Source organism: Carassius auratus, linkage group LG28B (assembly GCF_003368295.1).
Source record: "Carassius auratus strain Wakin linkage group LG28B, ASM336829v1, whole genome shotgun sequence".
Taxonomy (NCBI): domain Eukaryota; kingdom Metazoa; phylum Chordata; class Actinopteri; order Cypriniformes; family Cyprinidae; genus Carassius; species Carassius auratus.
In genome coordinates, this window is record NC_039293.1 from 4,011,855 (window position 1) to 4,035,294 (window position 23,440).

General features: G+C 35.1%; 2 protein-coding genes across 2 annotated transcripts; one reads left to right on the forward strand and one right to left on the reverse strand.

Moving 5' to 3' along the window:
- Positions 1-12,390: 12,390 nt before the first annotated feature.
- On the reverse strand, positions 12,391-19,747 carry LOC113067546 (butyrophilin-like protein 2). Its single transcript, XM_026239922.1, has 8 exons — positions 19,735-19,747; positions 19,323-19,664; positions 18,881-19,231; positions 18,390-18,497; positions 18,199-18,294; positions 17,897-17,989; positions 17,257-17,331; positions 12,391-13,014 (listed from the first exon to the last, which is right to left on the reverse strand). Exons 1-8 carry the CDS (start codon positions 19,745-19,747, stop codon positions 12,878-12,880), a joined length of 1,215 nt encoding a protein of 404 aa, XP_026095707.1. The 3' UTR covers positions 12,391-12,877.
- A 671-nt stretch (positions 19,748-20,418) lies between these two features.
- Positions 20,419-22,654, forward strand: LOC113067806 (28S ribosomal protein S7, mitochondrial). The gene is made up of 5 exons (XM_026240275.1): positions 20,419-20,530; positions 20,791-20,979; positions 21,227-21,290; positions 21,816-21,983; positions 22,287-22,654. The coding sequence occupies exons 1-5, from the start codon at positions 20,487-20,489 to the stop codon at positions 22,506-22,508; spliced, it is 687 nt and encodes a 228-aa protein (XP_026096060.1). The 5' UTR covers positions 20,419-20,486; the 3' UTR covers positions 22,509-22,654.
- The last annotated feature ends 786 nt before the right edge of the window (positions 22,655-23,440 follow it).

The window sequence follows — 23,440 nt, forward strand, 5'->3', positions numbered from 1 at the left end:
CATTCGGCTCTTGTGTGTATGCCCTCCGTAACTAAAAAACTTTTGTCAGTCCCCGCTTCCTCTGCGCCAGTAGAGAGAGTTTTTAGTCGGGGTGGATTGATCATGAGACCACATCGTGCTCGGTTGGGTAGCAGGATGGTCTCCTCACTTATTTTTTTGAAAAGTACATTTTACAAGATGCAGCTGTAATTCGCAATGCATTATGGGTCAAATAAGGTTTTACAGTTGTTAACAGTATATTTCCACGTCAACTGTAATTCATTTACAAGAAGCAGGGGTTTCCTACACTAACTTACTGTAGTGTGGCATTATGGGATTGCGCGCGCATCATTCAAATCAGAAACCCAGCCGACTGGAGCAGCCCGAGAACGATTGAAGATAAGAGGCTTTATTCATAAGTCCTGGTAAGTTCACTTAATTATACTTAAGAAATATAACCTTTTATATTTAATATAAGTTAATTTATAAGTTAATCTATAAGCGATTTCATGTCACAATAGCCTCCTATCCTGACATTTATTGGCCTTGGTAACTTCTGTGCAGTAAACTGGGAATTGCTATCATATCATACGCCAAATGTTCGATTTTTGGAAGTTAAATGTTCTTATTGAGAGCATTTAAAGTAGTGTTTACCTAATGAAAACGATTGTCATAGTAACTAACGTTACTATCTATCTAAATAACTGACGAAGAGCAAAATTTTAAATTTCATTCGTTTATATGTGTTCAACTATCCCATACTGACTCGACGCCTTACTATAATAAGTGAAAGACATCTTTATATGCCCGACTGGACAAGTTCGCCTGATTAAAAAAAAAAAAAAAAAAAAAAAAAAGGAAGCATCGAAACGCGAGAATGATTCTGATTATATTAACGTTTCATTCAAGATCAAAAAAACTTAACAGCACACATAAACTCACATAAAATACACGAGGTAAGTTAAATGTTCAACTGTTGAGTTTATTTATAACATATAAGAAGCATCACAAGTGAGCTGTTTTGCTGAGTATCACGATTGCAAATACATAGTTCAATAAGCAATTAGTTAACAAGTTACTTACTTTTTTAGACACAATATTAACTGTTGTTGTATTTCACCAACGAATATAATTCCAAACAAAGACCAAAGCAAAACTATTTTGCTCATTCTCAAATCAAAACTCTCCAAACTTGAGCTAAATGATTCATCTTTTTGAACGGATCGGTTCAATTAATGACTCAGTTGATTCCCTCATTAAGTTATTTACTGCCACCTAATGGCGGATTAGTTTCAGGTTTAATAAGTAGCATTGCATTTTTCCAACATTTATTAATTGTATTTTCAAATTTCATATAATTTTGCACTGTTAATTATTTAATTTGTTTGGTGGTACAGTTCTACAATGTAATATTACAATTTATAATTATAAATTATATAATTTATAATAGTTTGTTTATTCTAATATATATGCCTTTTGGGGTGTTAATTTTGGTCTCATTTACAGTACATAATGCTTTAAAGAAATCACAAGATTATTTTCTTTATGTCTTGTAGGTGCAAAGAATAGCAGCTGATGTGGAGAAATGTTCGATGCTTCAAGACTCTGAAGCTGATTTTATTAGGTAATATATTAATTATTTAAATAATTTTATAAACTTGTAATTTAGATTACATTTTATATTGAAATACTGCATTGTAGGTTACATTATTGCTTATATTTATTCATTTCAGGTCCACCCAGTGGCTTTTGACTATTTGAGGGTCAGACGGTCGTGAATTCATACCTCAAGGTAACAAGTTTTACTTAAGTAATTTCATTCGCGAAAAAGGTTACTTATTCAAAATGAAATGTAGTCATTCATCACTGTTAACTGTTAATGTCGTTCCAAACCCGTAAAAGCTATGTTCATCTTTGGAACACAATTTTAGATATTTCAGATGAGAACCGGGAGGCTTGCGTCTGTCCCACTGACTGCCAAACAATTAACAATGTCTAAGCCCAGAAAAGTATGAAAAGCATTGTCAGAATAGTCCATCAGCCATCAGTGGTTCAACTGTAATTTTACGAAGCTACAAGAATAATTTTTTTATGCAAAGAAAACAAAAATAACAACTTTATTCAACAAAGTCGTTATCATAGCTGTTTTCGTTCAACTCAAAGCGTAAATAAACATAGAAAGCGTGTCCATGTGACCCAGCTGACACAGAACAGGCTATGAAGTGTGTGTCCAACAGATACTCTCCAAAAATGGCACTACACTGACGCAGAGGAGGCGAATTGTTGAATAAATCGTTATTTTTGTTTTCTTTGCATACAAGAAGTATTGTCATCGCTTCATAACGTTACGGTTGAACCACTGATGGACTATTCTGATGATGTCTTTCATAGTTTTCTGTGACAGTGGTATTTACTGGAGAGTCTATGGGACAGTCACAATCCTCCCGGCTGCATTCAGAATATCTTAAATTGTGTTCCGAAGACTAACAAAGCTTTTACGGGTTTGGAACGACATGGACGTAAGTGATTAAGATTTTCATTTTGGGGTGGAGTAACCTTTTAAGTACTGGTAAATGCTGATTGTATTGTATAAGTGGCATTTTGACATTTATTTTATTGAGCTAGTTTCATTTGATACATAACTTTATCCTGATGCTTTTGCTTGTTTTTATGTGCAGATGTTTTCTTGGAATCACAACACTCACTGGATACAAGACGGACACATAGAGGCAAAACAAGTCTCAGAAGAGGGACAACCCTCATGTGTGTGCTCATCTCAGAAAGTTGATGGACTTTCAGTATGTATTTATTAAATTGTCTTTTGCAGGAATATTCTTAATTTAATAGAACATAAGCTCAAACAACAGAATTTGTGATTTAATGTTGATTCCAGCATTTTATTTTAATCCTTTTCTTTAAAACATTTTTTTTTTTTTTTAAATGTTTAAAAAAAGTATACAAATTCTGTTGATTGACCTTCATTTATATAGAAAGTTAATGTTCTACTCTGAATATGGCTTTTTTTAAACAGTTATTTGTGATGCTATGCTATTTTTATGATTAGATTTAACTGTTAAAAAAGACTGAACATTTTATTTTACCAGTAAAAGCCTGGTCTTAAAATGTCTTTCTGACAGTTTTAATAAATACTTATTTGCATCATCATTGACTTGGTTTTAATTCATTTGTAAATGTATTAAGATAGAGCTCATGATAATGCATTTATATCAGTATTTTATAGTTTACTGTTAAAATTATTCTTTAAAGCAGTGTCATTGTTAAATTATTACAACATCATATTGTATTTAGGGGTATTTAGATGATTTTATTTACATGATTTTATTTATTTAACTTTTGTTGACAGTTAAATACTGTAATTTAATGAAATTACAAAAAAATGCTGTAAAATATGTTTACAGGACTTTATTGGCAACTTTTTTGCCAGGTAAATACTGTACTTTAGTGAATTTATACAAAATATTGCTGTAAAATAAACTTCTTTTTAAAATTCAATGTTACTGTAAAAAATACTACAAACTACTGTATTTCACATACAGCAATTAACTGTTATTTGCTTTGCAGTAATGTCCTGTAATCCATTTTACAGCAATTAACATCATTTTTACAGGATTTTATTGGCAACTTTTTTGCCAGTAAAATCCTGTATATTCTACAGTACATTTTTTACAGTGTAATTATACCCATCTGTAATCTTCACAACATCTAAAATGCACATATTCCAAGACATTGTAAACATATTAGTAGTCATTAGTTAAGCTTCAAGGTTAAAAGTTATGTAAATGTTGTTACAGTTGAACATTTACAGGTATAGTGGTACAGTAATGTTACTTGTACTAGAAGTGTTATGTGGACTTACAATATAGAGTGATACACTAATGTTATGTGTACTAGAAATGTTATGTGGACTTACAATATAGAGTGGTACAGTAATGTTATGTGTACTAGAAAGGTTATATGTATGTGTATAGTGGTACAACGATGTTATGTGAAAACGAGCACTTAATACTGACAAGTAACAATTCATAGTTCTAATAAAATTACCTTTACACCACGAGTCCGAGTCTCGAGTACTAAACACTGCAAGTAACAATTCATAGTTCTAATAAAATGATCTTTACACCACATACTATGTGTCCCTTTTACACTTTATTGTTTCCACCAAACATTTTACATACTCTTGAAGATTTCTTTAGGTCTTGTCTCAGACCCAATCTCTCTGAACTCGGTCTTGACTCGGACTCAACCCTCTCTGGACTCGATCTGGACTCGGACTCGAATGAGCTGGTCTCGACTACAACACTGAATGGTTGCGTTTTGTTAATAAGAAGTATTAGAAGAAACTTATAACAGCATTTACTTTTGAAAACGTGTACCAGAATGTCACCAAACCCTGTGATTTACAATGTGGTGTTCAGTCTCAGTTTGTTACAGGATAAATGTACACAAGTTGGTTTCTCATATCTGTGTCTGTTAACCGTCAGGATCAGGTGCAGACAGATTCTCCGTTTCATGATCTTCTGTTGTGCTCTGTGTTCAAAACAAGACATTGTTGTTTGGCAACTACACATCTGAACTCCATCATCTGAACCAACATCTACGTAATTATTACATTACCCTGAGGAGACCTCTCTGAGGTGAGTTCTGTGTAAATCTGCATTAGAAAAAGAGAATTACAGATTTAACATTGATATATAAACAGCTGCATGTACCGTACACATAGGGACAGAGCTGGGTAGTAAAGGATTACATGTAATCTGGATTACGTAATCAGATTCCAAAACTCAAGTACTTGTAATTAGAGTAAACCACTCGTAATCAGATGTAATGCAGTTACTTTTTTATGGATTACATGATTACATATTATTTGCACCATGGTCATAAGTTATTCACAATTCATTGATTCTCCTAAATTTCTTTATTTTAACGTTCATATATATTTTTCAGATTAAAGGACAGCCTTTAATCACTGGATGTACAGACATAATTTGCAATAAATGCACAGACACTATTTAAACTGAACAGAGATGACATCACTGAATTCAATGATGAACTGCCTTTAACTGTCATTTTGCATTATTGACACACTGTTTTCCAAATGAATGTTGTTTAGTTGCCCTGACGCGATGTATTTTGTTTAAAGCGCTATATAAATGAAGGTGATTTGATAATTTAGTTTTTCAAGAAAGACACAGGAAGAATTTCAATATTCAGTGTAAACTCTGACTAGGATTAATTTTGCTGTGTATGGAAATATTTGACCTAGTTAGTTGTTCTTTAATATATTTTTGTAATGTTAATTTTCTTCATTGTTACTACCTTATGCACTTCAAGTGTTTTGAGATGAAATATTTGTCCTTGAAATGGTCTTTGTATATTAGCCAGGGCTCGACATTAATGCAAGTGGATTTGGTGAAGGGTAAAGTAAAAGAGAATCCGACCGGACTAGTAACCTAATCAGAATTTTTATAACAAACAATAACTAGGTCTGCACAATTGATTCAAGAATGATTCAGGCGAGAATGATTCTGATTTTATTAGTTTCAGTGTAAACGGTGACTAATAACGAATAATGAATTGACAGTATCAAGATCGCATCAGTTGAGGCTTGTGCAGTCTGTCTGACTCGCGGAGAAATCAACACTATAAGCACACACACAAAGAAACAAACATATTGAGGTAGAAAAAAATATAAATATTCTGAATAATATGTGCCACATCACACGACACATCACAGGAGTGATTTCCCGACTGTCAGTTCGATTGCAAATATGATATTGATTTTATACATCTTCAGGTAAATAAGTATTATTAACTGACTTACATTTTAGAGACATTGTGGATCGTTTTTACTCCATTTCAAACAAAAATGGTTCTAAGCAAAGCCACAGAAGAACAGTCCCGCATCTCCGAGCAACACACAACGTCTTTCGTTACTGAATGATTCATTTTTGAACGAGTCAACGATTTAGTGAGCCATCTTTTACTGTCTATGATAAAAACGGTTACTTTCTTCATTTATTGACTGAATCAGCTGTTTGAACGAATCGGTTGAATCAGTGAATCACTTATTAAGACAGTGACTTGTGGTTTAATATCATATTTAAAAGTATCATTGCATTTCTCCAACATTTCATATTTTGTATTTCAAAAAAGTTAAACATTAATCAAATAACATTATTTATGCATTTGGACAGAGGGAGTTTGTTGATACTGATTTCATTTTAACAATAACAACCATAATGTCTTATTATTTTAATTTAATATATTGATCACATGTAAGAATTCAACATAAATATATACATCTACATTTAATCAGTTTAGGAAAATATTTTCCTTTATAAAGTTAAAAAGTGTAACAGCAATCAATTTAAGGCAAATATATATATTAAAAAATATGCTGATTAAAGTAATACCTGATAGAGCACTGATGAGACTGCTTTAGAATAGATTACATTTGTGCAAAAAGAAAAAAAGTGACTTTTTAACACGAACAAATGAATGATTGATTTACTTGTCCGAAGGACAAGCTCATGTAAAAGCATAATGTGGAGCCCTGTATTAGCAATGTTATTGCTGTGAGTTTCATCCTCTTTAATATTCATTTTTGGAATGTTGTTATTGTTTGTCTTTTCCTCATTGTTACTTTGCACTTAAAATAGTTTGAGATGGATAGAAATGTCATCGCTGTGTGAGTTTAGTCTTTTTCAAAATTCATATTTGCAATGTAGCTATATTGTTTGCTGTTTTTCATTGATACAGTCATATTCACTTCTATTGTTTTTTTCTTTTTTGATTAAATATTCTAGCTAGTAGTGATATTGCTGTGAATTTATTGTATATGTACTTTATTATTAGTAAATATAATTTAAAATCATAAGATGTGATAAGATGTGATTCATGTTACTAGCAAACACTAACAGCAAGGTACATTAGTGTTAGTATTTTGTAAGTATTAACTGTCCATACATTGCACTTGAAAAAGAAGATATTGTGGCTCTTCTTGGTGAATTAAATGTATATATTTTTAAATATATTTTCAAAAAAGTGAATATATTTTCAAAACTGAATATACGTGATTTGAAATAAGGGTTAGCACAAATGTAATCTAAATGTAATCCAAAAGTAATCACATTACGCTACCAAAAAAAGTGTAATCTAAGTCATTATATTACTGAATACAATTATTTTCATGTAATCTGTAATCAATAACTGATTACAATTCATAAGTAATCTACCCAGCTCTGCATAGGGAGTACATAAGCATTGTGTTGAATAAAAATCTGAACTTACCCAGTTGTAACAATCTTCCCTGTGTGGCAGGAGACAACAACTAAGTTGTTAAGACTGTTTGTAATTGGTTCAGCAAAATAAGAACGACTGAATAAAAAGACAAACTTAAATGATGCTAGCTCTCCCTACAGGACACGTTTCATTTGTCACTTCGATGTTTATCTCAGTTTTACCAGCACTGAACCTCCTTCACCTCAATAACTGTTTGTATCTGTTACAAATCAGCATTATAGATCCTGGCAAAAAAAACAAATCTGCCATATTAGGCTAGTACTAAAAATATATGATTATCCACAATCTGATAATATATTATAATTGTATGTATTTTGTAAAGGTTCACTGGCTTTTGACCACTTTTTGACTAAAGCAAATACGATCATATTACTCCAATTTTACAGTCTCTGCATTGGCTACCTATTAAGTTCCGTATCAGTTACAAATTATCATTACTTACCTACAAGGCCCTAAATGGTTTAGCTCCTGCGTATTTAACTAGCCTTCTACCACACTACAACCCATCACGCACCCTAAGGTCACAAAACGCTGGACTTTTGGTAGTTCCTAGGATAGCAAAGTCCACTAAAGGAGGTAGAGCTTTTTCACATTTGGCTCCCAAACTCTGGAATAGCCTTCCTGATAATGTTCGGGGTTCAGACACACTCTCTCTGTTTAAATCATTAAAAATGCATCTCTTTCACCAAGCATTCGAATAATGTTTCTCTTAAATTATGAGTGTAGTTGCATCTGATCAAATGAGCATTCTTATTCTTTAGCTTGGGTTAAACTAATTAATTTTACTTTGTTGGAACAGCAGCTATGCTAATGATGTTTCTATTTGTTTCTATGTTTTAGGATTTACACAAGCTCCAGTCTGGATCCAGAACACCTGAGAAGAGATGATGCTGACCCTCAGAGGACCTCAGATGATATGAACCCTGAATCAACAAACAGAACTAACAAAAATTGCTAAGTGTGACTGCATCATATAAAAATTGCTGTTAATAATGTTCATCGTCTGGCTGACAACGTCTTGCATTCATTTTTCTAAAATTCCTGTCATACGTGCACAAAGTGACAGTCACCACTTATAAGCTATTACTAAATATTGTAGAAAAGTAATTTTCTGTAAAGTTGCTTTGTAATATTTTGTATTGTAAAAAGCGCTATACAAATAAACTTGAATTTGAAAAAAAAAAAACTGCACGCACATGATTCATACTAAGTTTGAGTTTGAGTCATTATTGAAGTCCTTATTTTTAATGTTCACTGCTGGGACATTTGACATTCATTTAAGTCTCTCTATTCTTTGACAATGATTTTAATCTCTCACTCTCTCTCCCTGAAAATAGTCACCTCTGTACTGTGTTGTGTAATAAAGTCCAATTATATAAAATTCCAAACAAAAAAGATTTTAAAAGATACTTACAGTAAGCATGCATATGTAAAGCCAGCCAATACAAGGCAAAAACACTTTCAGAAGGGAAGACAATGACTCCCAGATCCTTCAAGACACGCTCACCATTTCCTAAGAATCAAAATGAAAGCATAACATTGAACAGACAGATGCATGGGACACATGAAAGTGAAACTGTAATTTTTTAGTATATGTATAATGTAACCATGCTGGGCTTTGTTAATTTTCAGCGACATCTTTGTGCAAAAGTGGTGTGATGCTACACACACACACACACACACACACACACATATAATTATATAGAGACAAACCTACAGTTATTTGCAGAAATTAGAGAAATCCACTCACGTGCTTTCATGATCATTTCTGCAGTCAGTGTAACAGAGCTCAGCAAAATAAGACCAACTGCTCCAAACATGTACATGACTTCATTACAGCGGGACACTGTAACACATAGACAGACAAAACAAGCAAACAATCAAATAGTTGCAGAAATAATGCAGATATCTGTTCAAAGCAACACTATCAAATTGGCATTATGCCAAAGGCTTACTCTAAATTGTGAGAAAGAAAAATATAATATATATTAGGATTTATCAGTTGGATTGTCTCAGTGTTTTCTCCTCGTCTCTGGACTACTAAACATTCATTCACTGTTAAAACAAAACACAGACTGCATTTATGGGGTAAAGTTAGCTTTCGTTTTGTTAATTGGTTGGTTAGTCCCACTTCAATGAACACAAATATGACAGTTAGATTATTCATGTGACTGACTTTAGTTACAATGCCGCCCGCAGTTGAAATCAGCTTCCAGAAGAGATCAGATGTGCTACAACACTAGTCACATTTAAATCTAGACTCAAAACTCATCTGTTTAGCAGTGCATTTATTGAATGAGCACTTGTGCGATGTCCGAACTGATTGCACTGTATTTTCACTGTTTTAATTTTTTTAATGTCAAATCATATTCTGTTTCTGTTTTTAAATTAATTTTAAACAAGTAAATTTTAAATCATTTTAAAAGTTTAAAAATGGCTGGTTTTATTTTTGTTATTATTTTTCTTCATTATTATTTTACTTTGTTTTATGTAAAGCACTTTGAATTACCATTGTGTACGAAATGTGCTATAAACTTGCCTTGCCTTGACTGTGCAGTTTAGCAAGCACTAAGTCTTAAGTGTATATCTACGTATTAATTACAAAACTACCACTGGCTCATTTACCTAAATTTGTTACTTCAGACTTATGTGCCCTCTAGAAGCTTGCGTTCTGCAAGTGAATGTCGCTTGATTGTGCCATCCCAAAGAAGCACAAAGTCACTTTTACGGACTTTTAAATTAAATGTTTCCTCCTGGTGGAATGACCTCCCCAACTCAATCCGAGCAGCTGAGTCCTTAGCCATCTTCAAGAATCGGCTTAAAACACATCTCTTCCATCTTTATTTGACCCTCTAACTTTAACACTCACTATTCTATTTCTATTTTTTTTTTTAAGAAAATCTAACTACCTTTCTAATCTTTTTGTATTATATTTTCTTTTCATTTATTATATAATTATAAAAAAGATGTCTAACACTAGCTTGCTCTATTCTTTTTCTAGTCTATGTTTTTTGTTTATTTATTGTATTATTGAAAAGTCCATGCTAGGTGTACTGTGTTAACCTAACTGAGACTTGTTATAGCACTTATATATCATTGCTCTTTTTGATTGCTTCCACTGTCTTCATCTGTAAGTCGCTTTGGATAAAAGCTTCTGCTAAATGACTATATGTAATGTAAATGTAATTGTCTAATAATGTAACTATTTATGCATTTTATAAACAGCATGGTATTCTTTTATTACGACATGGTGCTTTATTTATTTATTTTTCATCTGTAAGACAAATCACATATTTTCTACTTCAGCACCATATTTGTATGATCTTTTATAACTACAGTATTGGGTAATAAATGACACACAGTAGCAAACATAAGCCAGGGATGGATAATACCTTGCACATTTGCTTCAAAGAGCACTATCATCTTCAGGACTTCTATAAATAAAATGACACGGATCCATTCCCAGCACTCTGTCAAATAAAATCAAGTCATTTTGATCAGCTCAACATGTCTCACAAAAACAACATTTTGTGTGTATTCTAAAAATGTCAAATTATTAATTTAGTTATTATGTGAGCTATCATTTATCACAAGGATCAAGAAAATACACATTACTCACTGTCCCAGGTCAAGATGACAATAAACAAAATAATAATAATCATAATTATCCATACATAAAAGACAAATCTGAGCTTTCCAACAAAACTACTTAAACTTTGTTCTTTACAATTCTATATATGCTTTTTTAACAATGTGTTTCAATATGAAAAAAGAAAGATGAAGCAGCATACCTTTCTCTTCTTCCAGTATGGCTGAAAGATAATAAATCAATAGGATGAAATCCAGGAGTGTTATTGTTATTATCCAAAAAAATGTTATCCATCCATGGGTGAGAACTATGAATATAAACATGCCCATCAGCATTCGTTATATTTCACATCACATGATCTCAGATATGATACGAATCAATTCATGTCGGCAATGAAATTAAAATTAATCCAATTAATTTTCTTAAAGTGTTTTTGGTGCTCAGTTTATTCTTGCGTTTCTTTGTGTGTGTGTCTTTGTGTGTTGTTGTTTTACCTCGCAATCTTAAAAGGAAACAAAATGTCATAACTACCTCTTCTTATGACTCACTTGATGTCTATGATACAACATGATATTCTGGGCATGCAGCAGTTAATACAAAAGAATATATGCCTTTAATCTGTTAAACTCACTTTTCACAATACAACCAAAAACCAGTGGATAAAATTATGTCACATTCAATTATTATTACTAATATATATATACATAAATACATAAACACACACACACACACATAGTTTATATTTCTATTTCTATTCATAAAATCCTCAGAAATGGATACATGCAGGGACATTTTGAGATTTACTCTTTCACACCTATACAAATATAATAATAATAATTACTTTAAGCATGTACTTACATTTGAATTTTGCTTGCAGAAGAGTAAAAAATTGTATAAAGACCAGCAGTTGTGACAAAACCATTAACGGAATAACAATTCCTGGAATTCCTAAAAGAGAATAATTCATTAATCCATTACTTTCCCATCCAAACAAATCAACAGTCAATAATATGTCATTAAAACACATGAAGTACTTGAATATAAATGTTAAAATCACTGAAATTAGACTCTAGAGTGGTTTTCTTTGTGGAATACGTAATGATTTAATTCAGTCTGTATATTCATGTTAATATTGAATGTAATTTTCAAGTTCTACATAAACGTGAAAACTGACTGAATTACAATTATATATATATATATATATTATTTATATTTTTTCCCCACACAGAAAACAAGCATATAAGCAAATAAAATTTTTACAAACTACTTTTTGCATATCAGTTTCATAAATTATGAAGGGATCCGTATTTATGTGTTACCTTTTGAAAGAGATCCAAATAACGAGTGCAACTGCATCAGTGGAAACACAGAAAATAAAATATTAAATTTTACAAACTGCCTCTTGCTTTTACAACCTAAAAAAGAAAGAAGAAAGACAAATGTGAATGGGAAAATGTTTTACAAGATTCATAATTTATAACTGTGGTCTCCTGATTAATCAAGATAAAGGTCTCGGCCCTGATGATGTTACATGATTACATAATGCTCCTGTTGCTGGTTTAAGTAGCAGAGGGTGATAATGGTAAAGAACAGAAAATATTCCAGATTTATTTTTGTTTTCATTTATTTTTGTGCTTTATTAATACAGTAACACATGCTTTTTTATTAAACTCCATGTTTCGAGAATTAATAGTACTTTGCAACTCCAATAACTCATATTGGGGTAAAAAAAAAAAGAATGTGTTCACCACTCTTGACTTGGAAGCCTTAAGACATCAACTAAAAATCATACCTACCAAACAAAACCAAACACAGTTAGGCCTAAAAGGAAACTGTCTGCATCTTCTGTATTTATTTGATTATCATTTTTGATAATAGTAGAATTAAAAAATGTAAATGAACAAAACCATTGGTAATAAACTTATCAACCTAATAAATCTGTGCTTATTTACTTAGCCGGTCACCCATCTTTAACAATGTAAGGAATCAAATCATACTGAAGCTCTTACCTCTACTCAAGATGAGACAGGCCAGCACAACAATTCCAAAGAACACTCCAGAGTATACACGAGGTATAATGCTAGCATCATGTGCTCTCTTTCTCCAGCCATATGTAAAAATAACTATAGACATAAATAAAAATTCAGTGTCACCCAAGATAGATGATGTCCTGTGCAAAAATAGTACTTATGTAAATATGTGATGAACTGAACAGTGTTTGTCAAACAATGTTGCTTGAATTACCTGAGACTAACTTAATCTGTAACCAGTAACATGTTTAGGCACCATGGAAAGCAAGCAATTGCGTGGGACCCCGCAGACCTGGGGGCCCCCACCGAATGAGATTTTCTACCAACCCACCCCCAGAACACGATGTGCTCCGATGGGCCAGGGTACAAAAATTGGGTATGCAGTATATGCAGTGCCTTCAAGGGGTCCCTCTGCACTAAAGAACATTTTCAGAGAATGATTTTGCCTAAATCATTGGTCGTTAGAAGCGTCCCCGTTGCTATAGAAACAGTTGGCTCTCAGAGACCTGCTCTTAGGCCCCACACTGACTGATCTAGTCAAGTCAAGTCTGCTTTATTGTCAATTCTACTACATGTACAGTACATACGCACAGAGAATTGAAATTGCGTTACTCTCAGACCCATGGTGTTTACAGATAACACTAACAGTAGGACATTAAATACAGATATAAAAATTATAAAATCTAAAGTACAACTATACAAATATACAAATAGGTCATGGTAAAAAAAAAAAAAAAAAAGATAAGTAAAGCAGCACAAGGCACATGGAAGATAGAGTGCAAACCAGTGAAGTAAACAGTGCAGATAATTATTGTAGTGAAAAAGAGCTTATTTAGTCTGGTTAAAGTGTCAATGCTGAATGAGGTAGTGAGCAGACCAATGCTGTACAAAGGGTCTGGTTCAGATCCCAGAATGTATGTGGGAGCTGATGGGGGGGTGGGACTGAGGTTCAGAGTTCTGTGGTGCATGGGGAAAAAGATGGGGGGGGGGGGGCAATTTCGGCGGGGATTTCAGCTTCCTGACAGCCTGGGGGATGAAGCTGTCCTTCAGTCTGCTGGTCCTGGCCTGGAGACTCCGCAGTCTCCTCCCTGATGGCAACAGACTGAAGAAGCTGTGTGATGGGTGAGTGGGATCACCTGCGATGCAGAGGGCTTTGTGGGTGAGACAGGTTCCATAAATGTCCTGGAGGGAGGGGAGAGAGACACCAATGATCTTCTCATCTGCTCTCACTATGCGTTGCAGAGTCTTTCGGCAGGAGGCATTGCAGGCGCCATACCACACAGTGATGCAGCTCGACAGGATGCTTTCGATGGTGCCTCTGTAGAAGGTGTACATGATGGGGGCGGGGCTCTGGCTCTTCTCAGTTTGTGGAGGAAGTAAGGACGCTGCTGTGAATTGTTGACCAGTGCTGCTGTGTTGTCAGTCCAGGAGAGGTCCTCTGTGATGTGCACACCCAGGAACTTGGTGCTGCTCACTCTCTCCACAGTAGCACCACTGATGGTCAGAGGAGCATGTTGAGTGTGCGCTCTCCTGAAGTCTACAACAATCTCCTTCATCTTCTCCATGTTCAGAGACAGATTGTTGTTACTGCACCATCCGGCCAGGCAGCTCACCTCGCTTCTGTAGTTTGTCTCATCTTTGTTGCTAATGAGACCCACCACAGTCGTGTCATCTGCAAACTTAATAAAGAGGTTGGAATTGTTTGATGGTGTGCAGTCATGGGTCAGCAGATTTAAGAGGAGGGGGCTCAACACACATCCTTGGGGGGCCCCAGTGGGTGGTGGTGTTCAGTGTGATGGTGCTGGATGTGTTGCTGCTGACCCGTACTGCCTGAGGTCTTCCTGTCAGAAAGTCTAACAGCCAGTTGCAGGAATGATGGTGGTAGCTTTGAAGCATGTGGAGACAACAGCCTGACTAAGTGAGATGTTGAAAATGTATGTGAAGACATAAGTGAGTCTCTCAGGACACGCCCAGGGATGTTGTCAGGACCCAGACCTTTGCGTGCATTGATCCTGCTGAAGGATCTCCTCACGCTGTGTGGGGACAGCACCATCACCTGATTGCCGGAAGGAGGAGTTTGTGTTCAGTTTGTGAACACGTTTAGGGACTTTAATGAGCGGTCTGTATGCAGGCATAAGCATGAAAGTGATGTGGTCTGAGGCACCGAGGTAGGAGAGGGGAAGGGCTTTGTAACCTCCTTTCTGGGTGGTGTAATCGAAATCCAAAATGTTTTTACCTAGTGTTGGAAATTTAATGTGATGGTGTATTTTTGGGAACACACTCTTTAAGTCTGTGTGTTTAAAATCCCCAGCTATGTTGAGAAAAGCTTCAGGGTGGGCTGACTGCTGCTCACTGATGTGCTGGTACAGTTCATTCAGGGCATCACTCCTGTTGTTGATGTTGGAGCTGGGAGGAATGTATACAGCAACGAGCAGTATGGCTGAATATTCCCTCGGCAGATGGAACGGACGGCACTTAATAATCATAAACTCCACCAGGGGTGAGCAGTGTTTGCAGACCACAACAGCATCGTGACACCACGCATTATTGATGTTAACACAAAGCCCACCGCCACGTGATTGTTGTGATGTTGTTGTTGTTGAAGGCCCCCGAAGCAGAAAGAGATCACGCAGCTCTTCAGCGTGCGTGGAGTTTAACTCTAAAAAAGTGGTTCTGCCGACATCAAGCAAAATATACACACTTAAATACAGGTAGGCGCTATGATGACGTACAAAAAAACTGTGACTCACGAGACAAAAACAGGAAAACACAGTTTTGATGGGAGAGAGAGAGAAGCAACTGCGCGTGGACGCACTGCCATCATCACAGTATACGATTTTGTATCTATCCTGAGAAATAAGCTTTTAATAACGCTATTTAAGCAAAAGTAACATTATTTATGACCAGTGTTGGGAGTAACGGCGTTTAAGTATAACGGCGTTACTAACAGAGTTACATTTTCAGTAACGGAGTAATCTAATTAATTACTTTTCCCGTCATTGCAACGGCGTTATCGTAACTGAGAATGTAAAGTGTCGCGTTAATACAGTTTGTTTGATTAAAGCGCGAGGTGTCATGCTTTGGCTAGTGGCTACACATCAGCTGCCTGACACCGTTGCAAATCCGATGATGATTGGCTGGGTGGGCGGTGCCCTGCTCACGCTGTCTCACTGCACGCTCTGACAACCACTAAACAGAAGACGGCATCAGCGATAATGGCGTTCTCGAACTGGAAGTACCGGGAATTAAAGGAAAGAATGTTTCTGTAACATGCACGGTATGCCCAGGAAAAAAGACTTTATCCACGTCTGCCTCAAGCAACTCAAATCTTATGAACCACCTCACATCAACAAAAGCTAACATGTTACTGAAATGAATATTTATTAATCCTGTGTTCACACCAGACGAATAAACGAATTTGCACGAATAAATCTAGTTTTAAAAGTATTTCATGTGAAAATGTAGTTGTTTTAAACGCAAATATGCGGTTTATTTATAAAGACAGCGTCTATTTAAGAACGTGTTTCGCTGATTTTCGGAGGTTGTCTATTCGCGTCTTTGCATTGACTTAACATTAAAATCACTCGCGCCAGACGCTCTATTTGCATCTGGTGTGAACGCACCATAAGAGTTGGACAGTGTTCTGTTCATTGTGCAGTAACGTTAGGCCTAATATACAGTTACAGAGATTTGCACTAATGGCCAGGTTTCCCTTTGTTTTCTTTTTACCCAAGTTTAAATTTGTTTGTCTTAATTGTGCACTTTAATTTTAATGTCAATATTTATTTTTATATGTTTTATTTCTATGCATATCATATGGCAGGCTGCAATCTATTGAGTTCAAATAAATACAAATTTTTCTAAAATACTTTGTTTTTATTCTTCAACCAGTTAATATAAACATCTTATATATTAAATATGTTATATGACATAATAGCATTATGGAACATAAAAAAATAACGTCACAGTTACTTTGCTGAGTAACTAATTACTTTTACAATGTGGTAACTGAGTTACTAACTCAGTTACATTTTAGGAGAAGTAATTTGTAATTGTAACTAATTACTTTTTTAAAGTATGATGACCAACACTGTTTATGACACAGTTGTTGTCAGATGTATTTTCCAATTTCAAATAAAACATTTAATCCTATGCTTAGAGAATAGTTTTGGAGAATTTGATGTTTCCCATTTCAAAGAGATAGGAGCTGCACTTGGATGCCCAAGAGGCATTTCAAAGATTTTCGCTGAGTGACATGACTTGTCTTAAAGAGACTTTAAGGAAAAATAGCTACTGTTAATGTCAGAATGTTGTGTGAAATGTGCACTTACTTACCTGAATAAAAAACAATTGTAAAAATAGTAACTTCTCTGGATATTGTAAAAAAATTTATCCATGTTTTAAGGATGTCTGTTGACAGAAAGGGTTGAATACATCAAATTAATATTTTGTCATGCATCAATGCTCTGTCATGGTATTGACAGTACATTAGAATATCTGTCTATAGAGAACAGCATTTTCTTACTCCCAACATTAAAAATGAAGCATGGTTGTGCATCACACTGCAGATGCCAAATCCCTCAGATACTACATAACTAGGTTTCTTAGGCATGCAGTAAAAAATAAAACTGTGTGTATTTTCAGTACCCCTCAACATACACATACTTCACAGTTTCCAACAGAATATTTCTGTTAACAAGATTCATGGCACTATTATGCATCACATATCTCTTCTATTGCTTGCAATTAGCATTTAGACATTATTACGTTTTGGGTAGGACAAAGTTTATTATTTCACTAAAAAAAAAAGTGTCATGCTTCAGTATTTGACACTTGAATTTATTTAACTGCAAAGGAAGTGATGATTATGACTAACAATATCGTAATGTATCGTGTTAATATGTTGCTACAAAATGCATTTATTGATCTCCTTTAAACAAAAAGTAATAAAAATAAACTTTAAATCCTAACATACCTTGAAGATACTTTAAATACGACATGGCCCAAATCAACATAACAGGCCTTAGAAAATAAAGAGCAGAGCAAGCGATGGTCTCACTCAGAGATCCTGGAACAGAATAATAACTAATTAATGACAAAAAAAAAAAGTGTAATGTGAAAGTTTTGAAGAGTTGAACCATTACAGAATATATACACACAGCATACCAACAAGCATACCACATAATTGAGATTATATTAATATTATTTTATATATTAATATTCTAATAATTTTATTATATTATTTACAAATATAACAAAGAACACTAAACCACTCACCTTCAGTAAAGCCCCAGAGGATGAAGGCCAAGAACATACAGATGTTTGGACAAAAGACCAGAGAAAGCTGAAGGTTCCAGATTTTGTTGCTGGTTGCTGGAGAGAAAATGCAGAATAATCACAGTTTAATTAACAAAACACTTATTTTGTGCCATACAGAGTTAAATCACAAGAAATAACAATTCACTTACAAACAGTGTTATTTGATCTGCAGTAGATCAGAGAGAAGAGCAGAAGCACAGCTCCAGAGCCAGCAGCGAAACAGAAGAACAACACGGCTATGTGCCGAGAAGAGAAACCTGTGAAACAAAAATCAAATATAACATTTGCATCTACACTGAATCAACTTGGTATATTTAATAATTAATTATTATATAATTAGGAGGTTTGCAATCAAGGCAACTCATTCTTTAAATAACCTCCTACAACCATTTTAACAGTTATTTGCACCTTACACCGCGTGGTTGATACTATTTAAAACAAGCCGTTTTAACAAGTATCTTGTTTACACCAAGTGGAAATGATGACAGAGGCAATGATCAAATTGTGTCAACAGAACAATATTCAAATTATTTGAACGGTGGGTGGAGTTTACAAAAAATATCCATCGCCAACAAAGTTGTCTATTTAAATTTGCCACAAATAGACATTGTTTTACTTTTTACTATGTTTGCGGACTCACCCAGTTGCTCCAGAACTACAGTTGCATTGGCTGAAAGTCCTCCAGCAAACACTTTACACATGTAAACTCCTTTATCCTCAGTTCTGACACTCTTCAGTCTGAGAGAGAAGTTTCCTTTGGGGATTTCTGCAGTGAATAACTCAGCTCTATCTCTGTATTGTTCATGTGATGAATCTGATAAAGTCTCATTGTTTTCGAAGAGCAGAACTGGAATATTTCCATCTGTTCTTATCCATGAAACCTCTTCAATGTGTTCAGGTGTGATGTGAGAGTCCACGGAGCAGTTCAGAGTGACGTCCTCACCCACATATGCATACACAGACCGATCTGATCCTGATACTAGCAAAAGCTCTGAAAGAATAATATATGCCTTAAATTCCATCAGATAAAATTAATTCATGTCTTTAATATTTTCAACAGAATTCAGGTGGCTCTCACTCACCATGCTTTATTTCAACCACAGTTTCTCCATAATCCTGCTGAATGTAAACTCTACATGTGTATTTTCCCTCATCTTCAGCTGTCAGATTGTCCAGACGGAGGGAGAAGTTGCCATGTTGAATCTGATCAGTAAAGAAATGAGCTCTATCATGATAATCCTGATGCTGGGACTCTGGTCGACTCTCACCATCTTGATACAGATGAACCAGAGTCTCTGAGCCTGCCCTTCTCCATTCCACCTCCAGATCCTTCATTGATAAGAGTTCATCAACATAACAGCGCAAAACCACTGAAGATCCCAGAGGAGCAACCAGAGGACCAGAGGGACCGTGCACCGTCAACCCTATCAAGAAACAGATGAATTAAGTAATGTGTTAAAAATCGCGTATAAACTTAAAAGTGATAACACTTACCATCAGCGACCATCATAATAAGTAATGATCTTAAAATACAGGTAAGAATGTCCATCATGAATTAAAATTAGACAAAAGTTATTATTATATCAGAATTTATCATGAAAACGAGAGCCTTTTCGGCGAGGGTCACGGGAGGAAAGAAACACTTTCGCTTTGTTTAATTATGCGCGCGTCAGGAGTCAGGACGCGAGATGAACCGTTAAGAACAGACGCTGAAAATACGGTTAAAATATCACTGCTTTACCGAGAAAATTGGCACCCTTCTATGCTATAGCCTAACTTTATTTCATTATTTCTTCTGTGTGAGTTGAGACCGAGGGCCAACCTCCCGCTCTCTCTCCTGAAGCCAGCAAGAAAGTGACTAAAACTGTAATTCATCGACAGGCCGCTTGAGGCTGGCTGCAAAAAGTGAGTCAGTTCCATAAACTCCCCATGTTAAAATCTCTCTTTTACTGTCTAAGGTTAAAATTCCCAACTTTTCAGCAAGAAAAACATGTTTACAGCCTGGTGCAAAAAAGTATTTTGGTCTCTGAAACTAATGTTTTGCCCTTCGTGTCACAAGGGAGTGGCATTATTTTACTCAGGCAATATTTTAGGACGCATTCCTTCATCTGAGGTCCTTCACGGTCGCGTCAGAGTGAGTTTAACCGCTGATCTGAGATCTGTGTTTGTGTTTGTCCTCTAACCGTGGATATAATAGTTTGGTCATCCAAGCTGATCTGAGACAACCCTATTAAACAGTCCTTAAGATGGCAGCCTCCGTCAGACATTTACTGAAACCTTGGACACCGAGGTACATTTAACTAGTTTTCTGTATTTATGTTTTGAGAGGAATGTCCGAAATATGATCTAGGTCACACTAGCTTTGCTGTGTTATTCATAATTTGTATGATTTATCATTGATTCTATGTTGTTCATCGCAAACTGAACCATGTGCATAAGTGTGTCTCTCAGTCCACGACTCTTCTGATTTATCTGTGTTACAAGCATATTGAGTTACTCTGCATCTGTCTCTCTTGAGTAATGTTCGTCTACTCTGCACCTGTCTCTCAGTCTGTGTTTGGTGAGATGGAGTCGGTATAATCCATACTATCTGGATCCTGATCCCAGTAAAGATGCTGTTGTCCCAGAATCAGAGCTCAGTCCTGAAGATAAAGAGCTGCAGGAACTGAAAACTGTGAGTCCGATCAAAGCAGCTCTGTCCAGCGACACCAGCTCTGCTTTCAGTGACCCTCTGATCAGGTAACATCAGAAAGAGCTCAGAAACATTATTATAGCTCTGTGACCTGAATATAAACCGAGTGGGGGCCAAAAGATACACTGAAAATCTAGAATATAAAATAATTTAACTAAAACCATTGTAGGTTGATTGCTTATATATTATGCTTACTGTATGCTTACTGTCTGAACTTTGCTGTGGTCCCAATATTTTGGACCCCACTGTATATGGATGTTTCATGAGCACTGATTATCTGTTTTACTTCAACAGCAAGTTCATTAACATGATGATGGAAGATGGAAACAAAATCCTTGCTAGAGGAATCATGACACAGGTTTTTATCAAATCTCATTACACACTCACTAGTGATCAACCATTTGGTGTGATTAAAGTTTTTAATGTGTTTTTCTGCTCATCAAGGCTGCTTTTATTTCACCAAAAATTCTGTAAAAACTGTAATATTGCGAAATATTATGACCATTTAACATAACTTTTGTTAAAATATATTTTCAAATGTAATTTATTCCTGTGATCAAAGCTGTATTTTCAGCAGCATTCCTCTTTTTATTTTTATTTTATTTTTTAATTGATTTCTGAAGATCATGTGACACTTGAGTAATAATTCTGAAAATGAATCTTTGCATCACAGGAATAAATTACACTTTACAGTATCTGACAGTTAAAGTTATTTTGAATTGTAATCATATATATAAGATATAAAGTCTTCTAGTTTTTCCATGAATTTTTATTTATAAACAACAGCCTTGTTAGCATAAGAGACATCTTACACAAGTATTAAGAAGTTGTTTGTATGAGTCTCTTGACATAATTTCTTCTTGGATGTTTTGTGTCTGTGTAGACGCTAGAGACCATAAAGAGAAAACAGGTGGAGAAATACCACAAATCTCCAGCAGCTAAGAGAGAAGAGATCGAGTGTAATCCATACACCGTCTTCCAGCAGGCTCTAGAGAACTGCAAACCCATCATTGGACTGGCCAGTGTCCAGAAAGGAGGCAAATCTTATCAGGTCAGTGAACAACCTTTAACATTTATTTCACAACTCTGAGAGGATTTAGTCAGATGTCTGTAGATATGTAACTCAGAATCAGTGTTTAATCAGTGGATTAGCAAATGGCCAACACTTTTTTTTTTTTTATTCTAAAGTGAAAATCATCATTTATCACCATTATCATTATATGACTGATCTTCTATAAAACCAAAGTAGTAAATCAGATCTTTCCCATACAACGAACAGTTCGGTCGAGCAAGAGGAAAGACATCAAAGCTCTATAAGATAGATGTACTATTTAATCGTACTCTGGTCCTGCAGGTGCCCGTTCCTCTCACAGATAATCGACGGCGTTTTCTGGCCATGAAGTGGCTGATCACAGAATGCAGAGACAACAAGCACCGTCGCACACACATGTACGAGAAACTCTCGCAGGAGCTGCTGGCTGCATTCGCTAACGAGGGAAATGTAGTGAAACGCAAACACGACCTTCACAAGATGGCCGAAGCCAACAGGGCATACGCACACTACCGCTGGTGGTAGAGCGAGGACGTCTGCGCTCCTAGTTCACCCACAGACGTGACAGCATCAGGCGTTTGGGATGGATGGGCATCTCAAAAAAGGACATGACAAAGTATCTTATCTCGTCTTCATGTGAAAGTAAATAAAGCTATCAAAAGTCACATTTCCATTTTTGCCAAGGATTTTTTAACAAGTTGAAAAGTGTTACAAAAAAAATCTACAACACTTTTTTTTTTTCCAGTACAGACTCGTAATCTTGTGCTTAAAAATAATTAATATTTTCTTTATTGAAAACAACTATACAATCACTGTTTTGGCCTGAGGAATCATTGAGGCCAAAACAGCTGCACAGAAGCTTAATTTTTCACTTTCAAATACAACATTTAGTCATATCACCTGACTACATGTTAACATTTCAGGCCAGTTGATCTTCATCAGATTGAAATGAATTCAAAATAAGAAAAAATAAATATTAACGTAACTGTGTGAATTTATGCAAGCTTGTGACACTGTCTTCATCCAGCCCCGTAGAAGTTTTTTTTGATATACATTCACTCTTTTTTTAGTAGTATAAAAATATAAGCTTGTAAGGAAACATTATATTTAAATATGACTCTTATAAACCGTTTCTGGTTCATTAAAAACAACAAATATATGAAGTAATCTTTCTATACAATAGAAACAGCTGTTCTTCTACAGAAGCAAATATAACTTGTTAGCTGATTTAAGAAAATCAAACAACTTACAATATTAAATATATCCCTCCATCTCTACTAAATAAATCCATCTAATCATCTCTAGTGTTTACGTAGATTACAGCCCTTGACACTAATAGAAGACCTAAATCAAATGAATCATGATTGTAATGCTCCTATTCTGACACTTCAATTATCAAACAGAGATCTACTTCAACTTCATTCACTTTCAATCTGATTAACTAAATAGATCTGTCT